This window comes from Corvus cornix, chromosome 15 (assembly GCF_000738735.6).
Source record: "Corvus cornix cornix isolate S_Up_H32 chromosome 15, ASM73873v5, whole genome shotgun sequence".
Taxonomy (NCBI): Eukaryota; Metazoa; Chordata; class Aves; order Passeriformes; family Corvidae; genus Corvus; species Corvus cornix.
Genome location: NC_046345.1, coordinates 3,843,946 through 3,865,387, shown reverse-complemented (window position 1 = coordinate 3,865,387; position 21,442 = coordinate 3,843,946). Strand labels below are relative to the sequence as shown.

Sequence of the window (21,442 nt, the reverse complement as noted above, 5' to 3'; positions counted from 1 at the left end):
GTGCTGCCATTCCCTCTTGCTCCTTCCTCCCTTCTGTCCTACAGGGATTTGGGAACCAAACAAAAGCAGCCAGGAACTTCTGAGTTTAGTAAAATCATTTATATACAGGATGGGTAATATTTACAATGTAATACTGATCCAAAAGGAACTAACAGGGAACACTGAGAAGGAGAAATGAGAACATTTTAACACGCAGGAGTTAAACATGGGGACAGACTCTGGTTTCCAAAAGAAAATCCAAAAGTAATGACAGCAAAACTTTGACATGTTGCTATTTCCAATCAAAAGCTCTTTCACTAATCAGGTTCTCCTAATTTTTAGTATATATATAGAAAAGCTTCAAATAATCAAGTCACAGGAGAAGTCAGATATACAGAAAATTTTGAAAAGGTCAAATGATTTCAGAGATTTTTCTTCACTTAAATAGAATTCTAAAAAAAACCCAAAACCCACCAACCTCCAGAACTTTCCCACATCTTTTTAGTGTTTGTACAAAGAAAGTCTTCTTTGATCCCACACTTCCAGCTCAAGATATTTACAATATTCACAGTCTGCTATAAAGGATCAGTAGCTTTATTACCAAGTCAAACCTCAGAGAATCAAGACAAGGTGTCCTGCACTTGCTTCAACTGAAAAATAACAAAACACAGGAAGGAGAAAGCCAAATGCTACTTGAAAATACATAAATGGATCCATTAAAGTTATTGAGCTTTGAAATGTAAAACAGAACTTTTCCAAGAGTAAAAAAAATCAACTTTCTCATAAAAACAAAACCATTTGACCTTGAGTCTTCAAATTGTGTTTTCTTAATCTGTCCCTCCTCCCTCTGCTTCAGATCAGGCCCCTTCGTATTTATCACAGACAAGAAAATGTAGAGTAAATCCATCAAAAGCAGTTCCTTATGGCAAAAGCCCTTGGAAATTCGTACAAATGTTCCCACCTCAGGATCAGCAGCACTTAAGGGATGAAGAAAAGGAGGGATCCTGTAACACACATCAGATCCCACCTTCCCTTCTGACTGCACCTCCAATCTGATCCATTTTCCTGCCTACAAATTCTGGCTCCCAAAAAACTGCCTGAGGGTTTTCCTCCTGGGAGGGCAGAGTCACAAAGTGCATTTTGAGGGGATTTTTTTGCTCTGCCATTCAAACAAAGGTGATTTCCTTGTTTCTGTCTCTATTTGCCACACTTGAAAGTTTCAGTTTCCCAGAAAAAACATGGATTTCAAGTTCAAAATGAAACCATTTCAAGACATGACCTAGAATTAGAATAAGGACAGAAATGCACGTAACAGGGCTTGGTGGTACAGCCAAGAAATGACAAAAACTCTCAATTTTTGCCAATTCTCTTCAGTTTTCATCAACAGGTCAGTGCACAAATATTCCAGCTAGTGTCAGAGGTACAATTCCAGCTCACACAAACACTCCTTGCTCCCATCAGAGGATGGATAAGCAGGGACTGTTCTTACCCTGCAATAAATCAGGCATTGGAAAACTGTCCACAGGATTAAGGAAAGCTGACAAAAGAGAACAGGAAACAAAGCATCTCCTTCACGTAGAAAAAACAAGTCACCTTTAGAAAATTGTATAGAAAGAGTCAGACACTGCTTTGCCATCCAGCTAAAGCTGCAAGGAAGTTTTGGTATAGAAAAGAGACAAAAAAAAGAACAAGGCTGGACTTCCATAAGAGAGAACTGGGAGATTCATGGCTCAGGTTTGTCAATGTAAACCCAAAAATGGATGAGCTGTGAAAGACAACAACGTTCAGGAGTGGTCACTGATGGCCCTGGGTTGGCACTTCAGTCTGCAGACCAAACTCACCCGATGTCTGCACGGGTTTGGTACCAAAATAGCTCTATAAAAAGCCTCCGCCCGGTCTCGAAAGAAAGAGAAGCAGAAAAGGTAGAAAACTAGAACTATGTACAGATTCTTCCCATTGGTTTGCTTTATCAGGATTAAAAAAAGCAGCTTTTGGAGCCAATGTTCCAGACTAGAGTAAGAACCTGCCCTGGGGAGGCAGCAAAGGATGTGTGGCAAGGAGCAGCCCTGCAGTTGTGGCTCCCCCAAGAAGGAGCTTGAAGGCATCAGAGAGGGGAATTTGGGCTCCAGAGACAGATCCCAAGGGTTCCCCAGAGCACTGGGAGCCTGCCCAGGAGCAGCTCTGCCAAACAAGAGGACAGGTCTGAACCCAAGCCTTGGATCTTCTAGGAAGGAAAGAATGGGAATACAGGGGTGGATCCCACACAAACAAACCCCAGGCTGGTCTCGGCCCATAGAAGATCCCACCATGGAAATTAAAATAACTTGTGCATAAGAACTTGAACATTCTTCTCTTCTGTTGTTGGACAAGGTGAGAAAAAGAAGAGTTTTGTGCTGAATGGCTGATTCAGCCTTAAAAAAGCTCTGAGGAAGATGAGGAGAAAGAAAGGGGGTTAAGCCTTACAGAAGGTCTGAGGGAGATGGGGAAGATGACAAAAAAAGAGAGTCACTGCTCAGAACTGAAAATTCCAGCAAGCACATGGCCTCAGGTGCCTGGGCAAGGCAGCAAGCCAAACTGAAGGGTATTGAATTGATTTTTCTCTACCTAAAGACCTGGAATTTAGGTGCCAAGGGGAGCTGTGAATTTGGATTTCACAGCACTTGCTTCAAGTACTCACTGAGCAGGGGCTTGAGAAACTGTGGCTCTCCTTCGCATACAGTCACTGCAGGGGCTGGATGTGGCAGGTGAAAGGCAGCTTCTGCAACTGGTTATTAAGAAAAAGAATGGTTTTTAACAATAAAATCCACCCCATTTAGGGGGCTCATGATTAACAGTACATAAGTGATCATATATACCTCGAGGAACTGAGTTTTAAAAAAATATTACAGTACCAATGATTTTTTTTTTGTATCTACAACTATACAGCATTTTCAAGCAGTATGGAAATTTAATGAAATAATTATGATTTATTAATTTACATAAAAATACTTTTTACAGTTAAAGAATAAATCTTAAATGGTAAAAAAAATAAGATTAAGAAGCTCCAGCTATTGAGAGTCGTGGGAGTTTGTCTGCTCTTCAATCACTTGTTTGACAATTTCTGCCAGTTTTAGTCGATCCACTTTGTCTGTGAATCCTCTGCCTGGAAGGGAAAAAACAGGGAATCAGCTGGAGCTAGACACAAGGAGGAAAGCAATCCTGGCTGGAATTAAACAGTGCCTCACACAGACTTAGGGCAACATCAGCACAGGATCCAAAAGGAATTATGGTCCATAGTTCTGTTGGAAAAATTGAGCACTTAAAAACCTAAATTAAAGCCAAGCAAATAGAACAGGAGAAGAAGCAGGACCAAGCCCTTGTGAAGCTTCCTGATGCCCCTGGACCCTTCTATCCATCAGCACCTGCTCCTGGGGGCTGACACCTCTGCCAGCCTCTTTTGTCCAGGAGCCACCTGAGCATTCCCAAGGTGACTGTCCCGGTTTAATTGTGCTTCCCACCCAAGCTGAGCTGAAGAGCTGCTGTGCTGACAGGGAGAAGCAGCCTCCAGCAGAAAGAGGGAATAAACAGCTAGATGGAAAGCAGCTCAACACAGCTGAAGAGATTCCTAAAAGAATCAGAGAATCCTGGAATGGTTGGAAAGGACTTTAAAGGTTATCTGAGTCCACTCCCTGGGCAGGGACACCTTCCACTACTGCAGGTTGCTCCAAGCCCAGTCCAACCCCTCCTTGGAGACTTCCAGGAATGGGGAAGCCACAGCTTCTCTGGGCAACCTGTCCAGGGCCTCCCCACCCTCCCAGGGAAGGGTTTCTTCCATATATCCCATCTATCCCTGCCCTCTGGCAGTTTAAAATTGCTCCTTTTCTATCATGATCCATTTGTGCTGTCGTGTTCCTGCTGCCTCTGAAAACTCAGCCCTGACCCTCAAACAGAAATTTCAAAGCAGCACTTCCACCCTCATTTTGGGAACACCAGTTCTGGGAGAAGGGCTGAAACAGTGTCAAAACCTAAACCAGCCCAAATCCAATCAATCTGGGGTTATTTCCATAGCAGGAGGTCTGTGCTTCCCCCGTTTCCACATTCCCTGTGGGAGAGCAGGAATTCTCACCATTCCAGCTGAAGCTCTGCAGGGTGTCTCGCAGCAACTTGCACTCCCTGTTGTATTTCCAGGCCTCCTGCATCACTTCATTCAGCTTCTCATCTTCATTCTCTCCTGTTTGGGACAACAAATGGACACGGAAGGTTTGGCCTCGTGCCTCACTCAGGGATCAGCAAACTGGGCAGTTACTCCTGCTCACCCCAGATAAACCAGGAAATGGGCTTTAAACCAAATATTCCTGTTTGAAAGTTCTTTTAACAGCTCTGCACGTCACTAAAATTCCACATGAACCCAAATCCCAGCCCAGAGGCTGCCCAGGAGTTTTGTTTTTCCTTCCTCACCACTGACACAGACAGACCCAAAGTCGGTGTCTTGCACATTTAGGAATAAAACGTTCTTAAAAGTGGCAACCTTTACCAGCCTGTGGTAGAATGCACTGAGCAATCACATCTCTCAGCTTCTCCAGAGCCACGTTGGAATCGTTGCTTCCATTCTCAGGGTCATGGATGTAAACACCATCCTTTGGCTTGGTGCTGCAGAAGAACAAGGGGGAAATAATTAGAATTTGGGCGCAGCTCAAGCTCGTTACTTGTTGTGTAACTGCTCCAGTATAACACAGCTCCTTCCCTCTCTGGGAAACTGGGAGACAGGTTCAGCGTTAATTACAATTATTGTCCTATATTATGAGACCATTTGAGGTATGAAGAAAAAGAAATATTCCTTTAAATTACTTCAAATAAGGGTAATCCTAAAATGCATGAGGCTATTTTTCAGATTAACTCAAGCAAAGAGAGAGAGAGAGAGAGATATTACCTGACTTTTTCAGTAAATAAATGTCAGGATGAGAAAAAAGATCTTGGAATTCTTTGTCCCAGTTTGCCTTATCTTACACGTGACCCACCATCCCATTTAATACAGGAACAGTATCCAACCTCCTTCCAACCCTCACTGCCACATCTTGGCAGACAAACCACACTGTGCCACTATTACTTGACTGAGTAACACCAGGAGTGTGTTAAACCATCAAAACTGTGCCATTCCCAAAGCCTGTGCCATTCCCAAAGCCATCTTCCAGCCATCCCAGCTGGCTCCACATTGTCCTTTCAAACCCAGCTTTGGAGTTACCCCAGGAGTTTCCGCTTGCGCAGGATCGGGTTGTTCACGGAGTGAAGGGGTTTCAGGCTCACTTTGAGGTCTTGGATTCTCATGTTTGCAAGTTGTTCTGCGTGAGCCTGTTGGATCCCTGCCACCATGGCCTGGAAAGACAAAAGGGGCACTTGGGTTTGCCATGGGTGAAAAAAAAGAGGCACCAAAATCTGATTTATTTTGGAGATGTGTAAGAAAATCAGGTTTGCATGAAGCAAGGCATGGTTAGAACTAAAATCAGTGACAAAATATCCCTAGGGGAAATAGGACAAAGGATCATCTCCTTCTCATGTTCACAAGATTGACTGAACTCCTCTTTGAGCAGAAGTTAAAGGAAACAAGGACTATTTGTTTAATTAGTGAGGTCATTGCTGCAGTGAGGATAAAACATGGCAAAAAAGAGGAAAGACCTATGGAAGATTCCTCAGGCTCTGCTCTCTACCATCAGCACGTGGCTGCTCGTTACCACCAATCTGGAAGCATCTCCTTCAAGCCCAAAGTTCACATTTTATTTCCATTTTCATTCTTAGTTCCATTTTCTCCCCAAGATCTCAGGCTCTCCTAATGCAGAAGAGAAGCTCCTTATCTGCATAACCCCAGATAAGAGAAAGCCCTCCACCCATCCCAGAGCTCTCCTGCTCCTGTGCAATATTCCTGATAAAAGAACTGCTGGTCAGACCTTGTCCATCATCAGCTGGGCAGAGGGCAGGATGTTATCCAGGGCCTCCGTGGAATTGAGCCAGGGATGGTCCAACACCCCCTCAATGGTCAGGCGTTCCTCAGGTTTGACCTTCAGCAGCCTGGAGAGGAAGGAATAAATCCCTACTGAGGGGTTTGTTGATTTACAGAGCATTCAAGCATTTTAAAGGCCAAAAAAGAAACTCCTCCAAAAGCTCAAACTGCCCCAAAATCAGCCCCAAATCTGTCCCAGCTCCCTGACCTTGCTGTGGTTTAATACTGTCCCAGCTGAGCCAGGGCAATCCAGCACTCAGGGCAAAGGAAGGTGCTGAAGGCATTCCTGTGCTGCTGAATTCCACAGCCACTGCTCCCAGGTGGGAAATCACGTTCCAGAGGAACTGGAAATGATCCAGACCGGTGTTCTCTGGAAATGCACTCCCAGAGCTCATCCCCAGAACAGGTTACACTCATTCCAAGGACTCTGGGCATGGAAACTGTGCAGGATTCACTGCTCCCACCATGCCACTCCTCAGCTTTTCTCCCCCCCAACAAATCCTCAAGTAACGAACACTTTGGTTCCAGCTCCTCAAAATAAAAAGCAACTTTATGCTGAGATTGCTGAAAACTCCATGAAATCAATTTTCTCTAGCATGAAACCCTGGAAAGAGGATTTGCAGATTAATTTGTGTGCTCATGACGGGTACAACTAAGTAAAAAAGCAAAATTTCCCACAGAGTGCTGACAAGTCATCCCAAAGTCTGAATGAGAACAGGAATGACTCCATGAGCTTGTCACACTTCCTTAGACAACTCCAAATCAGCTTCTTGGCTGCAGAGCACAATTGTTTAATGTACCAAGAAAGTGGAAATAACTTGTGCAAAATGTCAGCAGCACCACAGGGGAGTTCAGAAATCCCACTTGCTGCCAACCAGGTTAAGTTCCCTTTCGATACCAGACACAAGCATTCCTTTTCCATGCACTTTCCAAATCCTAACCCATTATCAAACCCTCATGAGGTCAGAAATGAGCTCGACACACTTGAGAGGCAGCAGCTGCCTGAATGCCAAACGTGACCTCCAGAAGCCAGAAGAAGAGCTGCCTACATCCATAGAATGTAAATTTAGCTGGAATTAGATTAAATCTGAACGTATTCCTGCACCCTAAACACAGCTTCAGACTCCCTGGTTGGGAAAAAAAGCAGGAAAGGGAATCCTGATAACATTAGAAGGAGAATGAAATGAACTGGATCCATGTGACAATACCCTGAGAGCTGAGTTTTATGGGAATTTTAGAAGACAATAAAACCTTTTGCCTGTGGAGTTTCTGTGTGAGAATAAAGAGCTGACCCTGCTATAAAGGAAAGTTAATTTGGTGAAAGGTTGGGCTCTAAAAAGTCCCAGCACCCTCTCCAAACAATGTGAAATCCTTGGAGAATTTACAGTACATCTGAGGAGCCAGTGACACTTTTAAATTACTTTCCCAACTGATTTTTTTCCTATTTATGTTGCTTTTATTCTCTCTGTTCCTCTGGTGATGCAAAGGCAGTAAGTCCCTGTCACTTTTTCAAAAATAAGTGAGGTCAAGCCCTAATCAGTGCCACATTCTTGCTCCCAAACACACCAAGTCTTTGAAACACTCCCAGCTGAGGGATGTGCCCGGCATGGAAAACAGACTCCATTAGCATTTGGAATAAAACATCCATGCAAAACCTTATCTTGGAGTCTGGCACCTCATGACAGATCTTAACCTCCCTCTCCATCCTCTTGCCTGACTCTTTTTAGGCTGTGTATGATGTGCACAGGGCTTTAGGGGACAGATTTACCATATCCCATTAAAGCCACTTGATTTTCACAGGAATTTAAACATTATCCCAGGAAATCTGTGCCAGTTGTGTTATCCTGAAACCCTTCAGTGCTCCTGCTCCACTTAGGCTAAACACACAATTCACCCCAACAAAAGAGATGTCAAAATTAAACACTTGGGCAGGGGAAAGAAAAATATTTCCCAGACTTGGTTTATGCTGAATGTGACAGAGAATCTGTCAGCTGGATGAGCTGCAGACAATCCCCTCGCTGCTGGAAAAACAACCCTTGGGATAAGGCACTTCCAGGTGCTTTTCCAATTCCTTAACATTGAAACATTCCAATTCCTTAAACACAAGCACAGAGCAACAACAGGAGTTTCCTCCATGGACTCACTTTCTCACAATGTCTTTTGCCATTTCTGAGATCTGGCTCCACTCTTCCTCTGGGAATTCAAAGCTTCCTGTCATGATCTTTTTCCTCATGTCCTTGGGAATCGTCCGGCTGTGGTGCTTGGAGTAAAAAGGGGGGTATCCACACAGCATCACGTAGATAATGACCCCCAGGGACCACAGGTCACAGCTCTGCAAGCAAGGACAGGGTCACTCAGGGGAGCAGTTTGCAGCAAACAGTGGGGGAGCGATGATAAAAGCTCTGTGTGATTCCCTACAGGAACAGAACCAGCTCAGCTCCTCCTCCAGATCCACCTTCATGGATAAATCTGGCTGCTGTGAACAAGGCAGCTCCGTGCTCCAAACTGAACAGTTTCCAGGTGGTTGGGAATTGTCTGGGAGCAGCCAGGGATACCTGAATCCTACTCCCCCAATCCCATAAAAGAATCCGGTTGTTTACAATGGGAGGCTGAAAACAGAACCACCATCCAACAAAGCAGCCAGCAGGGATATTAAATCAGAGCTGTCTGTGGTGACAGCCAGGGAGATGAAGGAGCCAGGAGCAGGACTGGACTGCCATGGAAGGACAGAGCACCTGGAAGCCTGTCAGGGTCTATTTTGGGGAGCCAGGCGAGTGTCAGACGCTGCTTTTGCAGAGTCACACTTGGAAACAAGGCCCTGCCTTCAGCAGCCTTTTCAGCCAGTGCCACCAGGGCTGCACAGCTCAATTCTTCACATGAAACATGAAAAGAAAATCACTCCCACCTTGTAGATCCCAAATCAAGGGACAAGAGAGAGAAGAAGAAACTCCATATTGAAAATACTACTGGCACATTCTAAAGAGTTCAGAAACAGAAGTGTCTGCTACAAGCACCAACCTGCCCCTCCAGGATGGAGGAAAGGCAATCAGAGCCCTGAAGAAGGTAGGTTTGTGATGCAGACTAATTAATATTTGCTTTAACTCTCTCTATGAGGCTACTAAATGCTAACACTGCATACCAAAATACCTGCTCAGGCACGTGGTGGAATAAACAACCATCCCTAAAGCTGGAATCAGGGAGATCCTTACACTGGGATCACAAACCAGGTAATTTGAATTAAAGTTGACACTCCCAGAACATTCAGTGGTTCAAGCACTGCTCAGCCAGCAGAAGACAGCGATGATAATACAGAGGAGAATGTCTTGGAATGCCCAAAAAAGATTATGACCTTTCAGGGCATTTCCTGCCATGATTTTGCCAAGATTCCAGCAGCTACACAATAAATTCTTGGTTGTTTTCCAGAAGATCCAGGTACAGAGCAGTTTCTGGCACAGCTGCCTGAACAAGGAATGCTCTGCACATCCAGAAACTCTGACAGCAGGAAAGAGATTCCCTTTGAACAGAGGTGAGACAACTTCCCTCATGGCCTCACTCCAGCAGAGTCATTCTACTCTCTCCAAAATCTTGTCCAGATTTAGTGCTCCTTAAGAGCATTTGTGTGTTTTTCCTTTAATTAGAGGATCATTAATGAGGTCTGGATTAAGTATGCATTTCATTATTTGCTCTATCAGAAGCACCAATGGGGTGGGGAAGACTTTTAAAGCTGTTGTTTCCCAGCTCACCTTGTTGTAAGTGTAAGGAGTTGGAGAGGTGGGGATAATACCAGACTTTTCTTTCTGATGTCTTCTTTGTGCCTCCAATACCTGGTGAGAGGGAAAAATAAAAAAAAAAAACAAAGAAAAATCCATCTCATCAACAGGCACCACAACCAGCAAAGCCTATGCCAAAGATTCCTGAGGCTTTTCCATTCAGGAAACTTATTCCAGCTACTGAAGACTCTACCAAACTCCAATTTTTCCCCCAAAGAAAGACTGGAGCTTTCTACATGGGGAAAATACTAAAATATTTTGCTGCTTTGACTGAAGTCTCCAGTTCTGCCTGAATTAAAGCAACTGCTCACAACCTCCAACCCCTCCATGCTTGGAGCTAGAAGCTAAAGTGTCTTTGGAGGGTAACCCAAGCTCCTTTTTGCCTCTCCCAGGAACAAATCCCATCAAATCCATCCCTTGCTGATCCAGTCTGTGGCTTTGGGTTACAAGGAGCCCCAGCAGGCTCCAGCTGAGAAGGCGTTTTCAGAGCATGCTCTGATCTCTGAATTGCCCTTCCCAGTGATTAAAGGCTGCCCAGCACTGCAATTAAATCTCCATCTGCAGCTGCTTTTCATTTTCTCCAGGACTCCAACACAAAGGACAGAAGAGAGGGGAGGAAAGCAGCACTACAAAGAGCAGCCTGTCTGTAATTAGAGGTTGTGTTTAATGACAAGGGGCCAGGCCAAGGCACCCAGGTACCAACCCTCTGCCAGTGCCCTTTGGGAGCAGTCACCTTTTCAGAGCCTTTTTGTTCCAGCAAAGTCCTTTTTAATGGAATCCTGAATTAGCTGAGCTGGAAGAGGGATGGCAAAGCAGGGATTTCTCCAAAGCAGCTACTTTAATACAGCTAAAGGCCAACTGTCACCATCAGTGCTGAGCAGAGACTGGGGAATTTGACTTATGAACAGATCCTCGTGGCACTCCAGCTCCAGAGGTGGCTCATATCCAATTCCTCAAGATTCCTGCACCCAGAGCCCTTCCCAGGACAGCAAAGGGTGTTAAAATGATGTGGATGTGGAGGCTCAGGCATTAAATGATCCCCCTTGAGCCCAGAGCTGGAACTGGTTGTTACCTGAGGTGCTACGTAATAGGGAGTGAACTGGGGTGTCATCAAGTCACCTTGGTCTACTTTGGCAAACCCAAAGTCACACAATTTAACAGGTGCATCCTAAAACAAGGAGAAGAGGCTTTATTAGACAAAGCTCATTAAATCAGTTTTTCTAACCCATAATTCTCCCCCCCCCATCCTCATCTCACCTTTTCCAAACATCCACCTCATTGTATTTACACCCTCACACTCCACCAGGCAGCTGAAAGGTCACAAACTGACCTTTCAAAATAGAGGTTTTGCTTTTCTGGGTGCTCTGGGCCAGGAACAGCCCCCGCCCCTCAGGGATTGGGAAAGCACTGAGCCCCTTGTAGGGGGGGGTCACTGCACATCCAGGCTGGTTGTGAGACAAAGAATTGTTTGGATCTATCAAAGCACTTCTAGGTAGAGGGTTAGAACATCCTGATGAGGGGGCAGAGAAGATTTTGTCCTCAGCAAAGCTGGATCTATGTTCAGGTGGAGAACCTGACTCCTATTTAACAGCAGCAGCAAGGACTCACTGCCCTCCAAGGAGATCAGGGGATGGAAAAGCACCAAGTCCATCAAGGTGGTTAAATTTTGTCACCAAAACATTCATGTCATTTTGCCACTATTCTGAGAGTCACCCTTGAGCCATTTTACAGAATTCAGCAGCAAAAGAATTCCAGATGTTCATCTTACCAGAGAGTTATCCTTGAAGAGGAGATTCTCAGGCTTGAGGTCTCTGTGTGCAATGTTTAGTGAGTGGCAGTGCTGCAAAGCCAAAGCTATCTGGAAAAGGGCACAATAAATCAGCTACAACCACTGACCTCCTCCTGCAGCCTGGACATTTATTTCAGCTTTACAAAGGACATTTCCAACACAGCTCAGACCCCAAACATTTCCACTCCACTTGGGTGGAGTTCCGAGTTAGGACAAGCCTGGCCCTGCTGGGCAGTGGTGCAGTGAAGTGACAACTGGGACATGAATCCCACCAAGAGTTTCGGTTCAGTTTGCACTCGAAGCAAACAGAAAACAAAAGCCAGGTTGGCCTGGGCTTCCCAATCACCTCAGTTTGAGAAGTCAAGGCATTAAGAGGCCCCCAAAGTGAAGCAGGGGGTGCCAGTGCCCCTTCCCTGCTGTGCCAGAGCTCCAGGGTGCTGCCCTGGCCCAGCAATTCCACCCTGCCGGACACTCAGCAGCAAGTTCTTGCTTCAGTACTCCAGTAATTCACTGCTCTTGTTCCTGCCTGGAGATCCAACACTCAGGCAGTTTTATTCTTTAATTTCTGATGGTACTGCCTGCACTTTAATCATGCTGTGGATATCCCACAGAAATGCATCCCTTGATTCTTTCAAGGATGCTTCAGGAACCTGCAATCCAGGCAGGAAACCTCCAGGGACTGCACGATTCCAAGTGCAATTCATTTAAAGAAAAGCCAAGTATAAACATTTAAACAGCATTCCTGAGACAGAAGTGAGGCACAGCCACACAACCCTTATTTGGAAGTATCCCTACTGGATTCTGGAGGATCCTACCCAAATTTAGAGTCCTTAAAAAACTCCAAATTACTGTCACAAGAGAACTTCACTGCTAATTTAGCTCAGCAATAAATACAAACACATTGCCAGAGAAAATGAGTGCTGTGGCAAGTTTTAACCATTCCTGGGTACAACACAGTGATGAAGAACCACCAGATAAAAGAATTTTATAAAGACTTTCACAATTCAAACGTCATTTCTATAAACATTAAAGCAAAGAGTTACTTAAGACATGAAGAACCCAAGTGTAGACACAAAATTCAAATCAAAGTCTTGATTTCTGGTAAAGTTTTACAAGATTTTCCCACCATGTCAGAATCAAACAGCCCAAAGGATGTCAAACAAGCTGTCAAGAATAATTCTGTACTTCCACCTCATTTCTTTGTTGGATGAGACCAAAAAGTACCAGCACAATTAGCATTTCATTAGAAACAAGTCAAAGCACAAAAGTAACATGAAATATTTTGCCCCAGGTTCAAACATTCTCTCTCCAGCTGAGGGGAACTGGGGATGCCAGCACTGAAATCCACAGAGATCCTTCTGTGAGTCCCACCAGGCACTGCCAAGGAACAAAGAGCCTGATGGACACCAAAACCCCCTGCAGAAACCACCGTGGAAGTTATAAAGTACAGCACTCAGGAGTGAGCTGGGAGAGAAATGGTGAAGGAAAAACAACATTGGAACAAACAGACACAAAATCAGAACAAACAGAAACACTCCTTGTTATCTTCCAGGAATTCCATAAGCCCAAGCCCAGAACCCAGCCTGAAAACCCCTGGAGAGAAATGCCAAGGGTGTCACGGAGATTCCGGAGCTCGGGAGTCCTGCTGGAGGCAACACTTTTAGGACAAGAGGAATGACAAAGTTCTCTTGGAAATGTTCTCTGGACACAGGTGAGGAAAAGTGTGGTTAAGCACAGCAGCCCTAGAGAACAAGCCCACACCTTCAATCCTTTATTCCTAGTAAAGCTTTGGCATTGTCAGTTATAACAAAGCAGGCAATGATCATCGGATCAGAACTGAGGATTCTTTTATTTCATCCTTTTTTCCCACCCTTCCAGCCCCAGGAATTGTCCCTACTTTAGCCAGAGCATGATGGATTTGCTGGGACAGGGGGTGACTTGCCTGCTTTGTTACTTGGCTCGCTTGCTTCTCAGTAAAGTGCCGGTGCTGGCTGATTCTGTGGAAGAGCTCTCCCCCTTCCATCATCTCCATTACAATTAGGAGCCGAGCCCTGTTCAAAAGCATTTCATGTTGTTACATTAAAAATCAGCAAAAAGAACAGAATTGCTAAGCTAAGAATGCATATTTCACACAAACACTGCTTTCTCTATGCTGCCTGGGGCTATTTTGGTGCTCTCATTTTGCCTTCAAGCCTAAAATCCGCAGGATTTTCTGGCTCCCAGTGATTGGCAGCCAGGAATCTCCAGTTTGCTCCTCCTGATGGGCTCCCACATCCAGCTGGAACAAACTTGACATGGATACATCCAGCTCCACCCAGCATGGACCTGGAAGCTGTGTGGACACTCCAAGGGATAACTCTGCCCTCAAGGATAACACAGCACGTGGATGCTTTGGAGTGTGGCTCCCCATTATTTTAATTTCCAGCTTTATTGCCATAATTATGAAGGGTAACAAATAGGAAGGTGGAGATCAGGGCCAGATCCTCAAGGAATTAACTCCCAAGTTCCCACCACACAGCAAAATCAGCTACACCAGAGCCTAATACAGGTCTCAGCTCTTTCATTCTCTCAGCTCTGATGATTTTCTCCACTAAGATCCCATCAGAAGACAATTATTTTTATCCTAAGCGATAATAATGCACGAAAAATCACTCTGCTCCATGTTTTCCTGTGTTCATTTTAAGCAGGACAATGCATTGAGAGTTTTCAGTGCTGAATTTCGTATTTTTTTAGAAACAATTCTTTCACACAATGCAGACTGAATCAATGGAAAACCTAAAAAAATGGAGATGCATTCAAAACAGGGAGTGAAGGAGGCAAAATAATTTAAATACACAAAAGTCAGGGGGAGGAAAAAAAGCAAGAGCTGCTTGGTCTGCAGGATAATTATTATATCTGGGACCCCTTTTAAATAATAATTCTGTGATTAAAACCAAAACAAAAAAAAGCAAACTCCACTATACCTTGGGCTAAACATGGAAAGCAAGCGGTGGGAATGAATCACCCTATGTAATCTTACCTGGGGCTGGATTCATGTGGGAACTGCACACTGTTAGCATAAACTTCAATTATTTGAACAATATTGGGATGTGTTGCACACATCATGTGCAGACGTACCTTGAAGAGAAGGGAAGAGCTGTTACTGCACACAGGGACAGGCACCTGAGCCCTGCTGAGCACTGCCACTGCTCATTTTGGGATAAAAACATCCCAGGCTGGCCCCCAAATTTGTTACAGACCACGGAATCACACGCAGAGCTCCAGGGAAAGCTCAATCTTTGAGTTCTTTATATGAATTTAAAGACAGAACCAGCTCTAAAGTAGCAACGTAGATGCGATTGGAACTGAAAATTAATGAATAAGCCCTAAAATTCCATAATCTGGCTTCTTTTGTGGCTCAGTCCTTCAGCACCCACAACACCTGAACACCACCTCCCATCCCAACATTGTGGAACAGGGCACTTCAGGAACTCTCCTCACTTTAAAGCTCCCTGGGCTGCTCAATCAAGCCAAGCTTTTTGTGCACAGATTATTTTTATGAGAATTTTAAAGGAGAATTTGCTCAGTAACAAGAAATGGAAGTTGCCTAAACCTTGAGGACAATTAATCCTTCCTTAAAATTCCTGACAGCTTGGAGGAGTGCCCATCATTCCACAGGCTGACAGCTTGGCACCTCAGGAACTCCCAACCAGTGTCAGGAGCTGCTTTAGCTCCTGGAACACGGATAAATCCATTTCCAGAGCAGCTTGAAGCATTCTTGGAGCAGTGACATCCCAGAGTGAGATGTATGGAAACAAAATTCCCTCTCAAACTGGTTCTGTTCCATCACATGGCACGCAGGGAGAAGAACAGCTTTAAAACACAGCTCAATTAATTACAAATAAATCTCTGCAAGCACAACCAGCACATGGGGGTTTGGTGGTGAGGTTTTATTTTTAAAACATCCCAACAATTGAAGAGTTTTTGGAGAGAAAAGCAGGAACTATACCTCATTTCGAGCTTTTGGACGATCGAGGAGGATTTTCAGTGCAAAGCGTTCTTGGGAGGATTTTTTCATGCAGACTCTGGTATTACAGCAACAAAATCATTCAGTCAGCAAGGATGTTAAAAACAGACACCTGAAGCAATTGCTTTGTGGCTCTCAGTTTGCTCTCCACGTGGGAATTCCCAGGAATGCCCCCAATCTGGGATACACAGGGCACAGCCCAGCTCTCACTCTAAATTCAGCCTCAAAGAGAGATTTGGGATGGAAATAACCCCAAAGCACACCTCAACAGCCCCAGTGATGTTGGAATAAATAAAGTGTTTGGAATAGATAAAGTGCTTTGGGAAGGAAATCCTCGTTTTGGTGTAATTTTTTCTTTTTCCCCCCATTTAACACTGACAGGTGAGGAAAGGGCTCATGTTTGAACAGGCAGCTAAAAAGAATAAAGCACAAAATGGGAGTTTTAATGAAGACACAGCAACACAAAAAGGATGAGGAGAAACCAATGACCCACACAGGAAGATAAATGATGAGAAAGACAAAGGGAGCTCCAAGGAACAGCAGCACAGTTGTTTTCCAGCACAAATTCCCTTTCCCTGAAGGGAGAGAGGCCTTGTTGGAAAGGTGTTTTGCTTGCCAGGAAGTATCCAGAGGTTAGAAATCCATGAGGAGGCAGGGCTGGGATGCAAAGTGGCAGTGTCTGCTTTGGGTTCATGGAAAAACAACTGGAAGAGCAGGAAAGGGGCAGTGCTGAGGCATCAGGATCCAAGCATGGGGGTGGTTCAGGAGGAATTTCTGTTGTTGTTACTCCACAACCAACTCCTGTTCCCTCCTGGCTGTGGGAACAGGCCAGGACAGGGAAGGGAGGAGAAGTTTTCCTTCCCACATTCCCCAAAAAAAGACAAAACCCCTCCTGCGTGACCCACGTGGGGCAGAGATATTTGTTGTTTATAACTTTCCACGTATCCCATCATCATCACATTTAGTAAAATACTCACTGACTCCTCCCCAGGTCAGCGACAATCCCGGAGTGTTCCCTTACCTAACGGGCCCACTGATCCCAGCTCCCAGCTTCTGAGTCCAGTTAATGTTGTATTCCTCTAAAATGGAGGTTTCCTGTTCAGGAAAGGAGCAGCAGGAGGGAAAACACAGTCAATAAATACATAATAAATCAAATTCCTACAGCCTTCCCAAAAAAACCCCCAGCTCAGCAGATATGGCTGGCAGGAAAGTGCCTGCTGGGGAGTTTGCTTCCCTGAGGAAAATGAAATAGAAATATAAATAAATATAAATGCTCATGTCACGATTTACCTGATTAAAATCATTCCCGTGCAGCTGGAATTTTGGAACAGGATTATTGAGAGCAGTAAATGGGATTTTGTGGTTTTAACACCCAAAGTGTAACAAGGGCATCTCTCCCTGACTCAATTCCAGCTTCCCACCTATAAATGATCAATCCCAACGAAACAAGGAGCCCATTTCAGCATTAAAATGCATTTTTTAGTCACAGAGTACAACGGAAAATGGGAGGTTTCAAACCTTTGGAACCGTCACCCTGTAAATTAAACCCTGCATGATTAATTTTAGATTTTTCTGATAATGAACCAGGCTCCGTTTGTGCAAATCCATACAAACAGGGCTGGGTTTTGTTAGGCCACAGCTTGGGTGCTCTCAGGCTTAACCATGTCCCAAGGCAGGCTGTAAATCCAGGGCTCAGTGCTTTGATTGATGCCCTGTGTGCTGGGCCTTTGTTCCTTTATTAAATTCCTGCCTCTGCTCGGGATAAATCACAGGAAAAGGAGCTGCTGCAGCACCAGCACTGGGGGAGCGTAAGGAAGCAGGTAAAAGAATTCCCAAATACACTGGAAATTCATGGAAGAGGCCACCACTGGAGGTTTTATAAAAGGTTTAGAAGAAAGGGGCAGAAAAGCTCAGGGGATCACCCACATCTGTGGTTTTCAGGAGGAGCTCAAAGAAACTTCTTATCAATGCAGCTCAGATAAATTTCATTTGTGAGGAGCCTATTAGGGAAAAGCTGGTTTAATGTGCCCGATATTCAGCTGCAGAGAACTGAAAGCAGCAGGGGTGGGATGAAAACACAGCTTTAGGAGGGCATTAACGAGCAGGGAAAATGTTCATTGTTTTAAAAGAAAAAGGCAACAATTTTATTTCCTGCACTTACTACATTTGAATCCCAACCTTCATCCCAAAGCACCTTTCCAGCTCAGAAGTTAAAAGGAATAATTCAGGGGTCAAGAAACATAAATGACACCAAATCCAGGATTTGGGAGCTCTGATGCCCACCAATGCCCAGCATCACTTCCCCCTCCCAGCTCAGGAATGGGAGCTCCAACTTCAGCAGCAGGAGGTCCCATTTGGCAGGTGGAAGTTGGACTCCACCACCTTGGGGGTCTTTTCCAACCTTAAGGATTCCATGATTCTGATCCCAAACAGCTGGAAATGCTTTAAAAGCACCAATGTATTTGAAAATATCCAAGTGTTTCAGCTGGGAAGCACAAAGGCTTTGTCTCCTGGCTTGGATTCCGTGGGTATGGAATTCCTGGGCTCAGCTCCACATCTGGGAATCCCCTGCCCCCCACAGCAGCCCCTGCCCAGCTCCAAACTTCCAGGCTGGCTCAGCTGGGATTCATCTGCTGTGCCTGGGAACAGAAGAGGAGCACTTCCAAAAAAACCTGCAGGGGTGCAATTCCTCACAAGAAACCTTTCTGCTCTCCCTCTGAGAGGAACCTCAAACCTCTGATCTCTCCTTACGTTAATTTTCAGTGGGAAAAGGGGATGCTGACACAAAATATACGGAATTACAGCAAAGTTTCACTCCCACTTGGAGCCAGGATCTCTCCAGCAGCGAAATTCCCTCCCACCAAGCCTCAGCCAACAGCTTGGGCACCCTCCCAAAGTGCAGAGTCAGCAGTCTGGGATGCTCAGAGCCTGGAAAAGCAGCATTCCAAGAGTTCTCCCAGCTTGGATTGCACCAGGCTGCTTTCACACACATCGGGATTGCTCAGCCCCTTCTGACTTGTTGGTCTGAAAGGTCTTTTCCAACCTTACTGATTCCACGATTCCACTGGATATTGATGGGAAAAAGGTTTGAAAGAAGGAGCTTTGGGAGTCATGGAGTAACTTGAAGGAGTGCAGGCTGCTGCTGCTGCTTGGACAAACTCCATGGATCCAACAAGAGCAACGCCACATCCTGGGGAATTCCACCTCCTGCTCCTTCAACCTCCCCTCAATTCCCACACATGGATCACTGTCCTGAATCCCAGACCTTGAACCCGAGCTGAGACCAACCAAACCTGACCTAATCCAAGGATTTGAGAAGCAGAAAAATCAGCATAAAGTATGAAAGTACTAAATTATGGGGTAGATTCAGACTGTGCCCAGAATTCCAGGGATTTGCCCAGGGAGGTTTGGTTGAACCTCTCTGGATGGGGAGGAGCAGGAGCACAGAGCTGTCCCTTGATTGTCACCTACTTCCACAACTGCTTCAGCTTTTCAGCTTTAAACCCCAAGAGTTCTGATCTGGACCTTCACCTTCACATGAAATCCCACAGAAATACTTAAATCCTTTTATTCCCCCAAGCCTTCAGGATGGCTCCTTCCCTGGAGCGTGCCAAGAAAAACACAGGCAACAATTGTGACACTCTCAGGGGTTAATTACAACCCCTTTAGATTTCCTTCCACTCTGGGCTTTTTCAGTGCAAACCCCACAAATTTTCAACATGGAAATGCTCAAAGCCAGGTTGGAAAAAACTTGGAACAACCTGGGCTAGTGGGAGCTGTTCCTGTCATGGCAGGGGGTGGGATGGGATGAGTTTTAAAGTCCCTCCAACCCAAACTTTTCTGGGATTAATCAACTGCACAAGGTAAAGAACCTCCAGAAAACATCGGTTTACATCCCTTTATCCCAAAAGGGAATTCCCCAGCTCCCACAGGAAACCCACCCAGCCACAGCACAAAAGGATCCTGAGCTCACACCCTGAAACCCTGGATCTGTTCAGCTCCAAACACACAAATCCCACACTCCAGAGTGGTTTTTCCACAGCAGCACCTGAACAGGAACTCTGGGAAGGCTGCCTGACATCCCAACGGTTTGCCCAGTTGCAGGGAATGAGGAAGGGGTTAGGAAACAGGGTCTGGAAACAGGGTTCTGACTGCTGGAAAATGTGGGAAAATTCTCTTTAATAAAGGCTGTTCTTTGGGGTTTGATCTTTGTAGCTTTCAAGCCTCATCAACAAGATTTCATCTGTGAAACAGAGCAGCCAACAAGCGCTGAGTGGTGTCCAGGTGTTAGAAAACCAAATTACTTGGTGGCGGAATTGCCTCGTTAAGGTTTAGGGCTTGATGTGTTTCAGTGATCTTAGATCTTGGGGATGATTAACAAAGTTTGGGAAGAAGGCTTTGGACGCAAGGACTACAGAATTTATGGGCCACAAGGACATTGGGCAGAACCTCCAAGATAAGGAAGAAACTAAAAACCCAACCCTGCATCTGGATTGAAATCAGCTCCCATTGGGTAAAAGGTAATTCCAGCAGGGACAGATCATGATCACCAACTCAGAGACAGCGAGCCAGGAAACGAGAAGGACTGAGCGTGGCACTAATTAACCCGGGAAGTGAGAGAATCATTAACCAGTAGAAGATAAAACACTAATTAACAAGAGAACTCAATAACTTGGGAGCCAATGAACACCAATTCCTTTGTTTGCTAAAATGTATAAATAGCAAAAAGTTTGGACTCTCGGGGTGCTCGGCTGGCAGCATCCTCCGCCTGGCCCCCTGCGCACGGTGAACAACCTCTCCTTCCCTACCGGGCTCCGTTTGTGTTAAAAACACCCCAAATCGGCCACACGGCCACCGTGACCCGGCGCCCCCAGCCCAGGGCTCCCCCTGCCCTCCCCGGCGGCTCCCGCCAACCTTGATCGTCTTGTCCATGTCGTGATCCTGCGACATCGTCCCGCGGGGCCGCGGAAGCCGCCGGGCACGGCGGGGCCCGGGGGCGCTGGGCCGCGTCAGGCAACGCGCAGCCCCGGAGGAGCCTTTGTGCCGCCGCCGCTCCGCCTCATGCCCGGCCGGGCGGGCCGCGGGTGCCGGACCCCGCGGCGCGGGGAGGGCGCGGGGCCCGCGCGGAGCCGCCGCTCAACCGGGAGGAGCCGCCCGGGACCCGGACATCGCCGGCACCCCGCGCCGGGCAGCCCCGCCGGCCGCCGCGCCCCGCCGCAGCCCCGCGCCGCCGCCGCGGCCCCCGTGAGAGGACGGAGCGGGACCCCCGCGCCTGCTCCGCGCCCGCTGCGAGATTTTGGGAGCCGCCGCCACGGCGCTAGAGCGGTTTGCAGGCGACTACCGGCAGCTCTAAAAGAGCGACCACACCAGTGAAGCCCCCATGGGGCTTTCGAGCCAGGCGGCGCCTTTTGATGACGTCTATGATAATTTACCCTCGGGGCGGGGCAAAGCGCTCCGGCTCCGCCCCCTGCTGGGAGCGCGCGGGGCGGGGCGGAGTGAAGCGAAGTCTCGCGAGATCTCGGCGGCGCGGTCTAACGAGGGGAATTGCCGCCCGTCGGGTCCCGAGATCTCTCGCGAGATCTCGGGGCGCCCGCCTGTCTGATGAACCGGATGGCTCGAACTCTCGCGAGATTTCGGGCGCCCGCCCGCCTGAGGGGCGGTGGTTGTGCTTGGGGCCGTGAGGGGGAGCGGCGAGAAGGCGCCTCAGTACCCGCTCTGTGCCCTCCTCCGGCCGGGCATGAACCGTCTTCCTCAACAATCACACCTTGGGCGTGTCTCCCAGGGCGCACCTCCCTCACTCAGGCTCAGACGCCCCTCACACTTCCAGCCGCGCTGGGGCCAGGTACCAGCTGTAGTTTTGCCTGTAAAATTAAGACAACACAACGACAGGGGGCAGGGCAGAAAGTCAGCGAAAATCCTTAAAA

General features: G+C 46.5%; 1 protein-coding gene across 3 annotated transcripts; it reads right to left on the bottom strand.

The window, feature by feature from the left end:
• Window positions 1-77: 77 nt before the first annotated feature.
• On the bottom strand, window positions 78-20,681 carry MAPKAPK5 (MAPK activated protein kinase 5). 3 transcript variants are annotated; one of them, XM_039561363.1, is made up of 14 exons: window positions 20,433-20,681; window positions 16,540-16,613; window positions 15,501-15,576; window positions 14,532-14,629; window positions 13,455-13,563; window positions 11,492-11,581; window positions 10,796-10,891; window positions 9,697-9,777; window positions 8,098-8,285; window positions 5,901-6,021; window positions 5,201-5,331; window positions 4,487-4,608; window positions 4,085-4,189; window positions 78-3,121 (listed from the first exon to the last, which is right to left on the bottom strand). In XM_039561363.1, the coding sequence occupies exons 1-14, from the start codon at window positions 20,466-20,468 to the stop codon at window positions 3,027-3,029; spliced, it is 1,422 nt and encodes a 473-aa protein (XP_039417297.1). In that variant the 5' UTR covers window positions 20,469-20,681; the 3' UTR covers window positions 78-3,026. The 3 variants fall into 3 exon arrangements, with proteins under 3 accessions (XP_039417297.1, XP_039417298.1, XP_010396615.1); XM_039561364.1 differs by having other exon boundaries at window positions 2,907-3,121; window positions 4,493-4,608; XM_010398313.4 differs by lacking the exons at window positions 14,532-14,629; window positions 16,540-16,613; window positions 20,433-20,681 and having other exon boundaries at window positions 2,922-3,121; window positions 15,501-15,578.
• Window positions 20,682-21,442: the final 761 nt, after the last annotated feature.